The 17,525-nt window shown below is 30.7% G+C and overlaps 2 protein-coding genes and 1 non-coding gene across 5 annotated transcripts; 1 reads left to right on the top strand and 2 right to left on the bottom strand.

Annotated features, from left to right (window-relative positions):
• Nucleotides 1-3,898: 3,898 nt before the first annotated feature.
• Nucleotides 3,899-4,484, bottom strand: AT1G61920 (uncharacterized protein). The gene has a single exon (NM_104872.2). The coding sequence runs from the start codon at nt 4,336-4,338 to the stop codon at nt 4,168-4,170; it is 171 nt and encodes a 56-aa protein (NP_176383.2). The 5' UTR covers nt 4,339-4,484; the 3' UTR covers nt 3,899-4,167.
• A 1,282-nt stretch (nt 4,485-5,766) lies between these two features.
• AT1G61910 lies at nt 5,767-5,846 on the bottom strand. The gene has a single exon. It is a non-coding gene; the product is annotated as a tRNA-Leu (tRNA).
• Nucleotides 5,847-7,810: 1,964 nt separating this feature from the next.
• Nucleotides 7,811-10,760, top strand: AT1G61900 (uncharacterized protein). 3 transcript variants are annotated; one of them, NM_104871.3, is made up of 8 exons: nt 7,811-8,283; nt 8,627-8,755; nt 8,849-9,430; nt 9,509-9,754; nt 9,866-9,877; nt 9,978-10,121; nt 10,219-10,263; nt 10,355-10,760. In NM_104871.3, the coding sequence occupies exons 1-8, from the start codon at nt 8,214-8,216 to the stop codon at nt 10,426-10,428; spliced, it is 1,302 nt and encodes a 433-aa protein (NP_176382.2). In that variant the 5' UTR covers nt 7,811-8,213; the 3' UTR covers nt 10,429-10,760. The 3 variants fall into 3 exon arrangements, with proteins under 3 accessions (NP_176382.2, NP_974068.1, NP_001185289.1); NM_202339.1 differs by having other exon boundaries at nt 7,883-8,283; nt 10,226-10,263; nt 10,355-10,721; NM_001198360.1 differs by lacking the exon at nt 9,866-9,877 and having other exon boundaries at nt 7,884-8,283; nt 10,355-10,721.
• Nucleotides 10,761-17,525: the final 6,765 nt, after the last annotated feature.

Genomic DNA, 17,525 nt, shown 5'->3' with positions numbered 1-17,525 from the left:
CCCAAAAAAACATTTGTATTCTTGGATGATCTTATAGTCACATCCAGTAACTAAAAAATGGAATAAAATAATAACAAAAAATCCTGATAGTAAGGATTTATTCCAACTTGATTATACTCTACGTAAGTATCGTTTTTAAATTATTTTAACACGAATTCATAAAAATTAAATATATCTTTACAAAATAAGATTAATTGGAAATTCTCATATGTTTGGAAATTGGAGATTAATATAAATTAGGGGTAAATTAAATATAGTCTTCTTATCTAAAATTAAATTGATAATATTAATCGACTCTTTAGAAGAAAAAAAGTTGGTCATTTTTCTTTTCATTTTTGGATAACAGAAGAAGTATTTTTTTAATTTTTTTTTATAGAAAATCATGTAGCATTCACAATGTTACACATAATGAAAATCAAGTGTTAAAACTAATGAAAATGTGAAGTTGCACATATTATATCTATAATTCACTTCTTATTTTCTTATAAACTTTGCGTGGGAGGAATATGTTGTTCAATAAATGTTCTTAATATTCGGTCATCTAATGAATGAAACGAATTTTTAATTTCGACCATCTGTTTTATATTTGGGTCAAATCAAAAGAGGAATCTATGTGACTATGTCACTTTGATATGAAGGTGAAGGACCTTTCACACCCCAATAAAATCGCCGATGAGTTAACGAGAATTTGTCAAAAAAAAAAAAAAAACATTTCCGTTATTTCTAATATGTGATTACGTATATAAATTTAGAATCTACAAAAAATAATGTAAATTTTAGGAGTTTTTTTCTTGGAAATTACGAGATCGATTCAAATATGACTCATTTCACGGTTATATCGAAAGAGAACGAAATAGTTGTATATAGGAATCTACGATTAAAGCAAACTAAACAAATCATATGTTGAATGCTTTTAGCATTGGCAGATTATACGAGATTACAATATTACTAACATACGTTTACATTATTGTCACTCAGTAATGAATCAGGTTAATGGTTAAGAACTAGTAGTTAATTAAAATTGAATCAGCCTTTTTGCGTTTGTATTAATTGAAATATTGAATAACAAAAGCAAGAATAGTCCACTTGTAAAAGTCTGCGACGTACTCTGTACAAAAGATGGCTCACACTGAACGGCTGAGAATGAGAGACAGGAGTATCAGACAGATTTTAGTAAATTTAGCAGTTACAAACTTACACATTTTGTTTTATTTTTATTTTTCTTAGAATATGTATATGCATTACGTTAAGTCCGAATTTAAATAGCAAGCCACACAACAACATTAACACAACATTTTAAGTTTTTAACTACAAATCTTACTCACTTACACAAACAAAAGAACAATCATCTATTTACATTTGCGCAATAATATTACTTGAAACTCGACAAAAAGAAAAAATACATTATTATTTAAATTATCCATGTATCGTTTATATTTAAACATTGAAAGAATTACATACAATAGCAAATTACAAGATAATCATAACAATGCAATATGACTTAACTAACCGAATTTTCTTTCCAACAATATAAAAGTTATCACAAAAAAATGTGACGTTTAACAAAAAAAAAAAAAATGTGACGCAAAGAAATTGAAAATTTCATAAACTAGTTATGATTTTTTTTTTGCTGACAACACATAATTTTTAACAACTACTGTATGTACTTCAGTTACTATGAATTATATTCCACATAGTTCCATGAAAATTTACTACAAAAGCTAAAGAAAAATGAACCTTTCCAAATATCTTTTTTGTGTTTTCGAGAAAAACGAAATGAACCGAGAAATTAATTCACACATGATCTAATTGGAACATCTCAACTCTCAAGTAAAGAAAAAACAAATGTCGATATTTTTATTTTTATTTGCAGGGATTTAATGTGATTTTTTTGGTATATAAAAGAGTCTACTTTTTAATGTGATTTTTTTGGTGTCAGTGTATACTTGTCTTTTTGTGAGATGAAACGGTCAGTGTGTTGTTATCACTCAATGTCCCACCACCTCAAGGGAAATTATAGCATTATTATTGTATATTTATTTACATTTCCTCCTCGTAGTTTTTTTTTTCTTTCTTGAATGATAAAGTTCTCCTCATAGTTCGTAGTTGTATTTATATTTCTTAATTGTTATAGATTGTAAATATATTAGATTGAATTCAACAAAGATAGGTGTATATGACTCAATAGTCAAATATATATACTCTTAAGAGATATATAATTATATATACAGGCCCGATAATTATATATACAGGCTCGACTCTACACATGTGCTTGAAGAGCTGAGGTATAGGGTCCACCCAAAATTTCTCTTTTTTTTTAAGTAAATCTAGTACAATTACGATCCAAAAAAAAATTTACATAACAAAACACAGGAAATGAGAACTAATTTTTTTTCCAGCTATGGATCCTTTATTATTTTGAGCCAGCCCTACATATATAGCTTTAAAAAATAAAAATGTAGCTTTGTTTTTAGACATACCAAACAATTGAATTGATCTTGAATTCTTGATAAGATAGATAATGAAAATGTTTACGATACTTTTGATTTATTTTTCTTTGATGCACATCTTAAATTTTCATATCAAGTAACTATATATTATTTTAGAAGAAAACATAACATTTTTATCCTTTTTATCATACATTTTGCAGAAATTAGAAACGCGTAGGGGTATATCCTAGTCTCTCCATCTTGTATCGCTTTATTCTATTCATTAATTGTCGTAATTTTAAAGTACAAAAGTGGGTGCAACTAATAAAAAGGCACCACCTTCTATAAAATAATTTGTAGTGACCTACCAAAAATAAGGGGTTATATATGAATTTTGTTCCCATGTTATTAGTATACCATCACGAGTGACCTGCCAAAATAACTGAATGTATATCTTTCTTTCTCATGAACTTAAATAATTTAAGGGAGAACAAAGAAACACCGTATGACAAAATGAAAGTACTTTACGCAACACGAATCCTTTGTTAAATTATAATGTTAGCTATTTTGGATGGCCAAATAACGCTTACTAATCCCACTATTTTAGTTCAATGAATGAATGATTCCTTTAATGATTACAGCTTTTAAGTTGTCTCATTTTAAATTAGTGATATGCTACGCGTTTATTTTTTAAGTTTTCCGAGTTTAATGGTTTCCGTTTGGCTTTCCTTAAAGGACAGTTTGTATTCGTAAAACTTGATGAAATAAAAAAAGAAAAAAAAAAAAATCAATTCTAAAGTCTAACAATTATTGCAGTTCTCTCTATGATAATCGGAAATCTTTAACCGAAACTCAAACTAATATATCCTATGTAAAATATCTATAATAGCAAACCATAATAAACAAATAAAAATTTAAAGGGTAATATTAGAAACTAACTGTAAAATTAAAAAGAATCAAGTAACTAACTATTGTCAGTTTTTCTATGGATAAATAACTATATGACGGCATAAGAAAATACAAAACTATCCTTGCAAATTGAACCAAAAGTAAGTTTATGTAAATATATTTGATGTTTTTTAGCAAATCGCATGAAACATGTTAAAATAGCACGATATTTATAAATAAGATGACATTTTATAACGTACATTTTACACAAATAGCATGTTATATAAACAAATATCGTTTCATTTGAAAAGTTGAACTAGGAGCAAGCTTATACGAAGATAAAATAGTAGATTTGAGAAAGTTTTAACATTTAAATCATGTTTTTAGAAAAAATTACATGTGATTTTAATAAATAATGTGTTATATGAAAAAGTAGCATGTTGAGAGAGAGATTTCTAGTTATCACGTGTAATTCGAAAAAGTAGCGTGGTATAAAAGAAAGGGAAATTTGGAAAAATAACGCACAAAAATTTATAAATTAGGTAAGTAACCAAACAAAAAAAAGACGAGTGATATTGTGTGTGTAAACTGTAAATCAGATCTTTTTACCCTTTTCTCTTTCCAAATGCATACACATACATGTCCATTTCTATCTCCAGATGCATATCAAAACTCAATTTCACATTCACCTCATAGTTTCACCACCACTAACAACATATTTGCCGGAGTATGTCCAAAAATCTTCACTTTCCCACTAAAGTAAATATGAAGATTTTGGATTCATAGATCCATGAGAAAAAAATTAAGAATTTGAATGATACAAAAATTAAAAAATAAGAATTCAAAACATCTAAATCATTGATGATGAAGCATATAAGGCTGAAGCCGCCACCATCACTAACGCTACCGCTGCTTGAGCCATCACCATCGCCACCACTGTTGTTGATGTCACCATCGTAACCGCCGCTGTTGTTGTCATAATCGCCACCGCCGCTGTTGCCGTTATCATCGGCACCACCATCACCACCACTACCACGACACCACCATCACTACCGCTGTTGTTGCCGTTATCATCGGCACCACCACTACCACGACACCACCACTACCACGACACCACCACTACCACGACACCACCACATTGCCCATGCTTCTCTCTTTTCATGCGTGTCCAAACCGAAACGAGTGATAGATCACGTCCCTCTCTTCTTCATTACAGGAGTTACTTGACTTTTCACTCCTCGGTAGTGTTATTTACTTAATTTTATCTATGAAGGTGCTATATTTTTAAATAGTTTATCAAAAATGGTTATTTATGCAAATCACCCTAAAAAAAAATAACATACAATTTAAAAAAAAAAACATAACGACGGAGATTCCAAGAAAGAATCAAAATCGAATAAAAAAATGACAAATCTTCTGCAAATTGAAAGAGAGATGATCTATCAATATAAATAACGTTTGGCAGCCTAGATTTATCGAAAAAGAGATCGGGTGGTTGTGATGGTGGAAGATGTGGTGGTTGTGGTGGTGGAAAAAAGAAAGATGAGATAATTCTAAGTGTTTTATATGATTTTGAAAAATAGCATGTAATATATATAAAATACGAAAATGGGTAAAAAGGTAATTGAAAGTGAAGAAAGAGAGTGTACTCTGAAACCATGACTATTTTGTTAGTTCTTTTACAATCCATAGTTATCTAGTGCATATTCTCAAATTTAAACTCTAGAGTCCAGTCGACTAATCTTTTAATTTACATAATGAAATTTTTAATGATTGGATTACCATGAATTAGTTTGTTATCTTATAAGCTATAAATATTGGTTGTCAAGGACTATAAATAGAGAATGATTGGCCATGTGCAAAGCCGTAAGGCCGGCCAAGATTGGATCTGTAAATTCTATCGATCATTCGCCAACCATAAAAGTAAAACAAACAAATGTGTGGATTACATATTACATGTATGCATGAGAAACATACAAAATAAATAATAGAGATGAATAATTTGATTTCCTGATAAAGACTAAAGTGTTAAGTGGACTACTCCACGAATTAATAAAAAGACATCTTTAGAGAAGAAAAGTAGACATCCAACAAAGTTGGAACCCGTGAGACTGATCGGTGATTTGCTATTTTCTTCGTCTCAAATTGACAACATACATCCCTAGTTTAAAGTTTAAACCTGCCCCAAGGATACTCAGGTCAATGATCCATCACATTTACTAGCATGTCCATTACTTAACTGGTCGTTTTTAATTGAATCTGAAAAAGTTGGACCTTTTATCGGATTATTTAGGTTTGGGCCCTTTGGGGCCGGGTTTTTCTCTGCCAACCATCAGCCCAATAAATTTTTGTTTTATATTTGTCAAGAAAAGATCTATAAAAAAAAAACAGTTTCGCAAATCCAAACCACAAAAACGAATACTAGCAGTACAATTGTTCAAAATTTATTTGACAACTGTGGGATTTGAACCCACGCCCTTTCGGACCAGAGCCTAAATCTGGCGCCTTAGACCACTCGGCCAAATTGTCAATTGTTAAGAGCATCATAAACTATTTATATAAAGCAATCCACATTTTAATGTTATTATTAAAGATCATCCAATTTTTTTTTATGTGAAAGCATGAAATATTCAGCGTTACGTTGATAGTTCAAATGGTGTACTAGACTTTTATTTTTTATCTTACTGAAGAAAACTTTAAAAATCATGAATTCGGATACTGGCTGCAATGAAGAAACCAGTTTAACATGTTATGTCCTCCAGTGTGAGGAATAATAAGTTTTCAAGTTTCACTATAGAACATCTTGATCATCTTAAAGCGTAAGATTATATTCGATTTTTAAATTCTTTATTATGAAAGTAAATTGTTTCTCTTGGGTCTTTTTATAAAATTTATTCAAATATCTCATGAAATATGAAGATGAAACGAAAACATATGTCACTGTTAAAGTTAATCTTTATAAGCCAGAAAAAGAATGACAAGATCTTCGGTCACTCACAAGTCACAACCTAGGGGATAATGAATTTGGGTGATCTCAAAACTCAAAAAGGAAAATTAAGGTGGTGTGACAATATAAGGAAAGAAAATTGGTTGATTTTAATATTAGAACGTGGGCCTGTAAAGGCCCATTAATAGTCCAGCATTATGATCTGGATCCCTCTTTAATCTTATCTCCAAAAGCAGTAAGCACGGTTCCGCTCACGTGACCATACCCTACGCCTTAAGCATAGTCACGTGCCATTAGTGTTCCATTTCTTCAGCACGACGAACCTATCAGAAAGTAAAAAATCAATAAATAATATGAAAGTTAATTATTTTGTATTTTCTTGTTTCACCTATGAAAGTTAATTATTTGATTTACAGTTTATGTTTTTTTTGGTGGTGAACTGTAATTTACCTATTATTTTAGGGGGTCTCTTATTTTTATCCGTAAAACGACATATTGTAGAAATTTTTCTAGTTAAAAAGTTGACTTAGAATAATCGTGTATGACTTTTGCCCATAACTAATAATATATACACGTATCCTAAAGAGTCTGAAATTAATACGAACACAATTCATTCACTAATTCACTTTGTACTTTGTAGAATGATTGATTTATTATACTTGTTACATGCTTTAAGATTATGGACAAAAAATATAAAATTATGGACAAAGAATTGAAAATTATGGGCAAGAAAGTAAAAACTTTCTAATGTAACAACATATTTGGTTGAATTAAATACGACCACAATAATAGCCTTACTTATTATATCACATATCTTTCATGTCCCCAAGTCGCGAAGTTATAAATGCGATCCAATATTCTCAATTTTGGACCGGCTTAAACCAACAGGCGTTATAACAGCTCCAACGGTTTGGTTCTGTTAATTTATTTCGCGGTACGATGAACATTCAATTTAGCTGATGTACTAGCTACTAGCTTTTTTTTTGGTCATTGAGGTTAATTTTCAATGAAGTTATTTTTTTTTGTCAATTTATAGTCTTGTTTTAGAGAATTTACTTTCAAGTACAATCGATTTCACGATAATAAATTTATTATAGGCTAAACAACGATCATTAGAATAACTCCAAACTTGTAATCCAAAAATAACATTTACACTAAAAAAAATTCAACTTATTATACAAAACTAAAAAATTTGGTATCACTTCAAAAGTTTAACTTCGGATAAAATTGAGACATTCTCATTTTTATATAAAAATTTATTCGAGATATTCTTTTTTTTCATCTCCAACTAAAATAACAACAAAACCGATTATAAACAAAACAAGCAAAGTAGCAAAAAAACTATTAAACATCATTAAGATTTTTAAAACTAAATAATTACCTAATAATACTAAATTATATGATCCTCAACAATCATTCGGTTAATTTGGATAAATCAGAACCCGGTTTAAATTTGATATGATATGAAATCCGGTTAAGTTCCGGTACCGGTCCGGGTTTTGGTTTTGTTTAATTTCCACTATGGAAAGAGTGAGAGAGAGATAGAGAAAAAGGTGGGGGGAATTTAATGGAGGAGTAATAAATGCTCTCAAGCGCTCTCTCTTCCCTTCTCTTCTCCCACAACAGACTGTGTTCATTACTCGTGGGGTCGGTCTCTCTCCTCTCTATCTCTCTCTTTCTCTGTGAAGACGAAGACAGCTGTTTCTGAGTTTCCCTTTTGTTTTTGTGTCTATCTTCTCAACCAAGTTTTTTGGTGTCCAAAATTCGCAAAGAAACGCCTTTCTCTTCTTCTCCTTAGATTTCTCGGACTTTCTTTCAATAGTGGGAAAAAGACACAGAATCTCAAAAAAGTCCTCTCTTGTCCAAAGTCCAAAGCTTTTGAAAGAGACCATAAAAACAGAGCTTAATCTCTCTCTGTCTCTGTCTCTCTCTCTTTTGGAGGCTTGAGGATGACGAGAAGAGCTGAATTTGAGATGGGTTTGTTCGTGATTCTTCAATCCATGTTTCTGATATCTCTATGTGAGTTTCCTTTCCTTAATTTGGGGAGTTTTGAGGGAAATGGGTTTAGAATTATCTGTTTCTAATTCTGTTTCTGTTTGATAGAAAAATTCGTTTTTTTCGTTGAGATTTCGCTTGTTTTGGAACAATTTGCTTGTTTATATTGATGGGTCATTGTAAATTCACCTTCTTTATGTAGAAATTGATCGAATTTGTGGTGGAATGTTGAAGTAAGCTTCATGGTGTTTTAGGTTACTTAGATTAGGGTTTTGGTGTAGTTAACGAATTAGGTTTCTTTCTTCAGAGATATTTAAGCTTTTGCAAAATCAAAAGTGTGATGATTTTTGTATCTTATCTGGTTCAGGTTCATCACAGAAACCTGAGGAGTTCTTACCTGAGATATCACCAGATACTTCTCCTCAACCGTTTCTTCCTTTCATTGCACCTTCTCCAATGGTTCCATACATAAATAGTACCATGCCTAAACTATCAGGTTTGTTCTTGTTTTAACTTGATCACTTTTCTCTATTAGTAATTTGCTTTTTGTAATTTACTAATCGGTATTAGTTTTTTCGTGTATCTTCAGGGCTTTGCTCGCTTAATTTCAGTGCGTCTGAGAGTTTGATTCAGACTACTTCACACAACTGTTGGACTGTTTTTGCTCCATTGTTGGCAAATGTGATGTGTTGTCCTCAGCTAGATGCTACACTCACAATAATCCTTGGTAAAGCGAGTAAAGAAACCGGTTTGCTTGCTTTAAACAGAACCCAGTCTAAGCACTGTCTCTCGGATTTAGAGCAAATCTTGGTAGGAAAAGGCGCTTCAGGTCAGCTTAATAAGATCTGTTCTATTCACTCGTCGAATCTCACTTCTTCGTCGTGCCCTGTTATCAATGTCGATGAGTTTGAAAGCACGGTGGATACAGCGAAACTTCTTTTGGCCTGTGAAAAAATTGATCCTGTGAAGGAATGTTGCGAAGAGGCTTGCCAAAATGCGATACTCGATGCTGCTACGAATATATCTCTTAAAGCATCAGAAACTTTAACTGATAATTCGGATAGGATCAATGACTGCAAGAACGTAGTAAACCGCTGGCTCGCTACTAAACTTGACCCTTCTCGGGTTAAGGAAACTCTCAGAGGATTAGCAAACTGCAAAATCAATAGAGGTAAAAGCAATCTGGTTTTAAAATTTAACCTTCCATTTTGGGTGAACATTTCACATTTTTGTGTTTATTGGTTTTCAGTTTGTCCTCTTGTCTTTCCGCACATGAAGCATATTGGTGGTAACTGCAGCAACGAGTTGAGTAACCAAACGGGTTGTTGCCGTGCAATGGAGAGTTATGTGTCTCACTTGCAAAAGCAAACACTTATAACCAATTTGCAAGCTTTAGATTGCGCAACCAGCCTTGGGACAAAGTTACAGAAACTGAACATCACTAAGAACATATTCAGTGTTTGTCATATAAGTCTCAAGGACTTCTCTCTTCAAGGTTCATACTTTATACTACAACTTCTCTCGCTTCTTAAATTTCAAGATATGTCTCTAACTCGTTTTGTTTGTTTTTCGTGCTTGTTGATGCATCGTGGTTGGATTCAAACAGTTGGAAACCAAGGTATAAATTAATTTCCTCGATTTTCAATTCTATATTCATCATCACAAAAACCCAAAAACCATTTTGTTAACTTGAGTATTCTGTTCTTTTTGGTTTAAAGAATCTGGTTGTCTATTACCGAGCCTACCATCGGATGCGATATTTGATAAAGACACGGGGATAAGCTTTACTTGTGACCTCAATGACAACATTCCCGCTCCGTGGCCTTCATCTTCTCTATCCTCAGCCTCTACCTGTAAAAAACGTGCGTGGTTTATCGTATTTATCTTCTTGATTTCCGACATTTTTGCCTCTCTTTTTTTCTTAACTTGCATACGTTTTTCTGTATTGTTCTTTTGCAGCTGTTAGAATTCCTGCTCTTCCAGCTGCTGCCTCCTCGCAACCTCGTAAGTGTTTCACATCTCACGGATTTCACAAAAAGAACTCTTTAAAGGTTCTTTCGAAATCTGAAATGTGTATTTTCTTTTTATCTTTCAGGTCTCCACGATGAAGGAGTGACACGTTTGGTGATCTTTGTCTTGTCTATGCTTCTTGTGATGCTTCTGTCATAGTACCAGAACTAAGCCGGATCCAGTCTTCTCTTATACCGGTTTACTAGTCAATAGGTGTGTTTGTGTAGATCAAACTGGTACAGTCAGCTACAAAAGTCGGATGTTGACATGACCGGTTCAAGTGTATGAGTTGTTGAGGTATAAGTTTCGGAAAGTCTTTTTATCTTTATTGATTTATGATTCTTGAAAACCTTTTTAATGTAAAGAAAAGGTCTTGTAGGGTTTATAACGTAAGGTTATAATATATTTATTTATAGACTGTCGATTTCATAATTCAAAAGTGTTACTTGAGTAATTTTTATGCTAAATTTAAGAATCTGTCTTTGCAGCCGTTTAGATGCTTACTTTCTCTGAACTATTTTTGTTTGCCATAGTGTATGATTGAAATAGACAATATAGTAGTAGTCTTCTCGGCATTGAGATACAGAAATAATGTCACGAGTACGACAATTCATGTTTTTTTAAGGATCTTCCAAAACTCACAATTCTGATGTTTGTTTTTGAAATTCAATGGGTAGGTTACTTTCACTTTGTAGATTACCAAAGATTGATGGTGATAGCTTAACAAAGATGGACCCATAAAATTGTACTCCTTGATCAAACATCGAGTCTCGCTAACCACCAATCACTCATCCTAGTTCCTGTGAAAGAACCACAATATACAACTAGACAACCCCACCTATGTCACACACCGTTAATATTCAATCATACACACCGTTAGAAATATCGAAAAACATTTGTATATGGAGACATTGGTCAACAGGCCCATAATTTAGTTAATGGGATAGAGTCTCTAAGAATAGATAAGGGCAATGTGGGCCTCTCTTTGTCTTTGATTGTTTTTGCATGCAAATTATTGGGTTTTTTTTTGTTAAAGTGCAAATTATTGGTTAACCATGCAAATTACTCCATCTATTCCTAACTAATTCAATTTTTAACATTTTCACAACTATTAAGAAGAAAGAAAATTAGTTATAAATACATCATTTTCTGTAATTAACAATTTTTTATAATTGTAAGCCAATAGTATTCATTTTGATTTATTTGGCCTATGATAGTTTATAATTATAGTAGGAGAGTCATATAAACTTATATAAAAAAATGTTATTTCCAAACATATTTTCTGTAAATTTCAAACTCTAATTTTCTTTTCATTTTCAAACTCAACTATATCTTATAGGATGTCACAAACCTTTTAAGTCGATGATGGCTGCAGCCTGCATGGCATTGATTTTTATGTCGACCGCGACCACTAGACTAAAGTCACTAAATATCATGGACTTATGATGGTCCACAATTTTATAATATATGTATCAGATCAGTTTATTGTTTTATAGTTATCAGGATAATAGAATTAATTGGCTGGTAATGTGATTAAAGAATATGAATGTTTGAAAGAAAAAATAAATATGAATGCCTACGTTCGAAGGATTTTCTTTTTTTATCTACGAATAGGTGAGGTGGCAAAAGAAAGCTCAACCACTTCTTACTAAACGATACGAAGTTCCAATTTTCCACTCGAAACTTATCCACGTTCCACACTGACAAGAAGCAGAAGAAAAAAACTCAAAGTAGTACTTATTACAAAAGAAACAAATTTCCAATTTTCTACTCGGAAACCTATCCACACTAATTCTTTTATCAACAGACGTGGACACAACAATCCCACGAGAGTCTCGAGTTTTCAATCTCATAGGTATAGATATGAACACGGCTTACAAAATTCCAAGTCGGCGTATGTATGCATTTATACCAACGTAGCCTACTAAATATAGTAATCTACGATGTCATAATGTTATGGTTATCTATGGAAAAAAGATATGGTGGAGTGGATATATTAGCTAGAAAACAGTTCAGCTATGTCGTGAACATCTGTCAATTCAATTCATTACACATTTGTAATGAAGACGAATCCAAGATTCTTTTAGTTGTAGCGACAACTCATTAGCGCAGTATCTTTTGAAAATCTCTTGGTAAGGACAAAGTTAATCTTATCTTAAATCTATATTTACTTAATTCATTTATAAATACAGGTAAACTATTATTTTAGAGTATAAATGTGATCCCCCATGTGGCATGTGAGAGAGTAGTAAATATCTCCATTTATGCATCTGGCTGTTCAATACTCAGGAATTGAATTTGGATGATGAGCATGGGTTGCACAAAAAAATATCTAGATTTTGGGTAAATTAGAGAGTTTCGATGCGTCCAAACTCATCAAATACCATAATATATTACAACTTTCCAAACCTAAGATAGAAGAAATTTGTCGTCATAGAGTTCAATTAATTCATTTTTACCATACATATATATTTATCTTCTTCTATATTTTAAACTATTATAGGCCAAATAAATCAAAAGGGTGTGTTAGAATATCTTATATTATAAATGAAATTATTCAATATGAATCAAAGGATATAAGTTCCAATCATTTCTAATTGATTTTAAAATTTTCACAATCTTAACATTATGGTCCAGCACTATAACGCATTGATGGAAAAAAATATATATACACATTGATCATCAACGTTGATAAGATAGACGAATCTTAACATTGTGGTCCAATACTATGAGATCCCGACAAAGAGTATGTACTAACAAAAGTTAACATAAACGTTTGTGATAATGCAACAAAGATAAACACAAAAGAGTTTCATACATATTCTAAGTGGTCCATTAATAGGTTGAGACACTATATATGGATTCCCCATGGTGGAATTTAAACTAGCATTGAATTTTCTGTTGACAAAAAATTACTAACTCGTTAAATTATTAAAAACACTTAAAACACATATAACAAGAATGCAAGCTATTCAGAACAGTGTATATATATATATTTTTATTAATCTAATCTTAACTCTCAAGTCGAAAATATTATATCATTTTTAATATATTAGTAAACATATTTAATTAGATATTGTATTTCAGATGTATCAGTCACGTATAGATTGATATTATCAATGAAATCATACATATCAAATATCAATTTTTAAGAAATCCTCTAATCAAACTAAGGAAAATACATATTCCAAAGAAAACCATGTGCATACCTTAGGATAACCCCTAGTGATTAATAATTAATATACTAATTTATCATTGACACTTGGTAATTAAATTAAAAAGTAATGTTATTTTTGTCTTTTGAAGAATCCCTACCAAAAGTTGAATGGAGGAGCACGAATTATGAAATTATTATAAGTGAGTTAGGTTTGCTTCCCAAGAGTTATTACATAGTTTATCTCCGCTCACTACTAAATTAGCACAAACGATGTTCTCCAACAAACAAAATTAGATATGCCAAATCATACGTTTTAAACTTTGAAATTTGAAAATGAAATCAATTTTTGTCTGCTTTAGTTTTGAAGCTTAGGTTTATAGTGACGACGTTAAAATTTATAGACTTGAATTGGTATAAAAATTGTAATTAAATAACTGTTAGAGGCAAGAAGAAAAACATAGAACTAGTAGGCCAACATTTAAAAACTGCGGAAGATGAATTTGATGTTAGATATATGTCAACATACACACACACACATATATAAATTACTAGTCATTTTAACAAATTAACACTCACTTATCTATAGCGAATCAAATTGACGGGTCACCAAAGGATAAACAATAGTTCATGTCCCCCCAAATCAATTAAATGAAATTATATAGTAGGTTTTGGGTCAAATTAGCTAGAGAAACTCACATAAAGTCAATAAAATACTGCATGTAGATATATCCTGTATATTATAACCAATAGTCAAAATTGTGGACTTTCATTAGACTATATTTGTTTACAGCTCAGGCAATCATTGTGGACGGAAAAATCTGAAATGTCCAAACTCCTGAAGAAAAAGCATTTGTTTGAAGAAGACATTCAAATACACAACTACATAAGTGTGCTAATCACGAAAGTATTAGAAGATTCACATTCGCGGTCAACATATACAATATTATACACATATAAAAAGCATGAGATAGTAGTCCTTAAAACACATAAAACATATAATAAAACGGGCTCTTATTAAACACACACACACAAGGTGTTTAAGTTGAATCCGCACAAAAAGTAAAAATCTCTTGATTAATCAATACCAGTCAGTAATTTACATTGCATGCAACAAAATGAGTTCTCTTTCACGTAATCAAAACTAATAATATTTTTAATTTACTTAAGCAAATAAAGAATATTTCCCTTTTCCTAAATCAAAATGTAGCTTTGGATCAATTTATTAAAGCTACTTGTAAACAGTGTTGTGCGAGGTTTTTAGGACCTTAAGCGAGTTGAAAAATATATATAATTGTTATGGTTTGGATATAAAAAGTTAACAAAATTGATAGAAATAAACTTTTCCTTGAAAACGAAAATGTGTTCTTAACAAAAACGAAAACGAAAATGTGTTTCACACTCGAGATTTTTTTTTAAGTACATTCTAAATTTTTTGATTATCTCTTTTTTTTTTTGAAAATTTTGAACTAATACATTTATATATTATATCTTTGTTGTTTTAAGGGTTTCAAATTTATATATCATATATCTGGAATTCGAAATAAATTTTCTTTAAAGTAAGCATTTTCATTGCATATAAAATAACTAAAGAATAAAATTGGGAAAATTCATAAATTTAGAATATTAATAATATGTACATTTACATATATATATATATATATATAAATACAATAAAATCAATCACCACATTATTATTTTTAGGTTTAAACGGACCTAAATTTTCCTTAAGTCGGTTTGAAGAATTTGCTGGGCCACCTCACGCCCTTTATGTTCACATATCACTGCAACAGACGCATTTAATAGATTTATGAAATTTCTTGTAACATCGTTATTGTTTTTTAACTGTATGTATGAAATTGTTTCTTATGGTTTGGCGTTGATGAGATCACCGCGTTTGCGGTTAAAACGCGTTGACCAGATGAGTCCATACTTGATGTGTGATTTGAAGCACGAGTTTGGTGTGTTTTTTATTTGCTTATTAATCCACGTGGCATTCTTACTAAAAGTATAGTGCATGGTCCCCGTAAAGTAACTAACTACACAACTCATCTTCTTTACGTTTGTTCTAAGTAACGCTCAAAGTTGTTGTCCCCAAATTTTGCTTTTGTCCAAAATACCCTTTATTTCCGTAATTGTATATCCTCTATATATATATATAATTTTATTTATTCAATACAATATATGTATATATATTTGTCACTATATCATTAAATATATAAAGTCATTTCTCTTATTGACGTCAATTATTTTATTTATAATCTGAATTTCTACAAAGTCGAAACATGGATTTTTAATTGGATTTAACTTTGGTAGTATTGGGTAAAGCATAATGTCACGATTAATAATACGTACCAACAATCATTTTAAAAAAAATAATACTATATCCTTGATTTTATGCGTAAATAAAATTAGAAACACTGAACTCGTTTGTAACTCCAGATTTTCTCTTTGTTAAAGTCTTTTTTTTTGTAACTCCAGATAGTCCAAGATAGTATGTTTTTTTCTTTTATGCGAGAGGCTTCCACTTGTGCTATGTGTTTTTCTTTTTTTTTAGCAGATTTTGCTCTATTTAAGTCATGTTTTGTGCTCACTTTTTCTTCTCCTTTTTCTGGTAACAAAATGTAATTTCCAATTTCATTGATTACTAATATAATATAAATGAAAAATATAAATTGAACTAACCAAAATATTACATAAAATATGTTTCTTTACTTAATATTTTTGTTAAAAAAATCGCTTAGCGTTAATCGGGCGATTGGTATAAACCTAGCGATTAATCAAAAAATCGGATTAAAATCAAGGATTAATCGGAATTTGTTTTAGAGTTATTTTAATATTTTTAAAACACATTAATCTAATATTGTTTTCATAATTATAATAAATACATAAACCTATATTTTTAACACAAAAAATATGATTTTTATTAAAATTTTGAACTTATGTTATTGTAAAACATCAGAAACTCTTAAAATAAATAATTAAATAACAAAAATAATTGTTTTATATTTGCACTCTAAAAGTAGTTTGGATATACAAGATTAGCCGAAGATTAATAAAAAAGAAATCGGATTAGACAAAAAATAATAAATAATTTATTTTTTTAAAATTAGTTATTAATCAAAGTGGATATGATGAACCTAACGATTAAGTAGAAATTAATCAGGGTAGACGGAAACTTTAAAACGAGACTTAATATTATATCAATATAAATATAAAAATAATGGTTAGCTCATATATGAGTTTTCATATATGTGCTAATTAGACGTAGTTGATCGTATTGAGCTAACCACTTAATTTCTCTTAACCGAATAGTCTAACCGTTCGAATACTACTTCGTAAAATTGAACTGGTTAGGTTGGACATAGATAGAGATCGATATTATTGATCAAAGAGTTAGGCACCAGTTCATATAATTACTTTATACGTGTCGTGCATATACACCATATATATTTTATAATATGATATGTTCGATAACTTTTTTGCATGATAATGCATAATACGTCAACACTTATATAAATATGGCCTGGACACATGTCTCTAGATACGCAAGTCGACATGCAACTAAATTATCAAAGATCTAATAAATCGTTGACACGTATCAGTATCACAACCTCAAATTTTCGTAACAGTGATTCTCCGTTATTAAGTTAATACATTAAATTCTTTAGCTTACCAAATAGTTGTCATTTTCCCCTTTTCTAGTATTTTCTTTAGGCACACCCAACAAATATTTGAAAATAAGAAAATATTTTGCAAATTTATGCATTTGTGGTTGGGGAGATACAAATTGTATATTTCATGGCAAATAATAAAAATATAAAATACAATATCTCTCTATTTGAGAGACCAGATTCAGTATCTTTGTGAATGTTCCGTGCGAATAAATTAAAGTAGTAACGGTAGGTTTCTAGAATCTTGTATCATTTGTAGTGGTATTCCAAAAGTAATCTTGGATTCTAGTGTAAATGTGAAGTCACTTATTGAGTTATTTCTGTAGGGGTGAATCAATATTTACACAAATCGAAGCAGTTTTTAAATACTATCAAGGAATAGTTCTTGAGTATTGGTTAGTACAGAAAACGAATTTTGGAATTAGCTT

The sequence above is a fragment of the Arabidopsis thaliana genome, assembly GCF_000001735.4.
Source record: "Arabidopsis thaliana chromosome 1 sequence".
NCBI lineage: Eukaryota > Viridiplantae > Streptophyta > Magnoliopsida > Brassicales > Brassicaceae > Arabidopsis > Arabidopsis thaliana.
The sequence above is the reverse complement of the archived record's forward strand: the minus strand, read 5'-3'. Positions and strand labels throughout refer to the sequence as shown.

Bases quoted from the DNA above. Each gene is read 5' to 3' on its own strand.
- AT1G61920 (NM_104872.2), bottom strand. From the start codon at position 4,338: ATGGTGGTGCCGATGATAACGGCAACAGCGGCGGTGGCGATTATGACA.
- AT1G61900 (NM_104871.3), top strand. From the start codon at position 8,214: ATGACGAGAAGAGCTGAATTTGAGATGGGTTTGTTCGTGATTCTTCAA. The intron at 10,122-10,218 runs GTGCGTGGTTTA...GTTCTTTTGCAG, and splicing joins AGCCTCTACCTGTAAAAAAC to CTGTTAGAATTCCTGCTCTT. The intron at 10,264-10,354 runs GTAAGTGTTTCA...TTTATCTTTCAG, and splicing joins TGCTGCCTCCTCGCAACCTC to GTCTCCACGATGAAGGAGTG.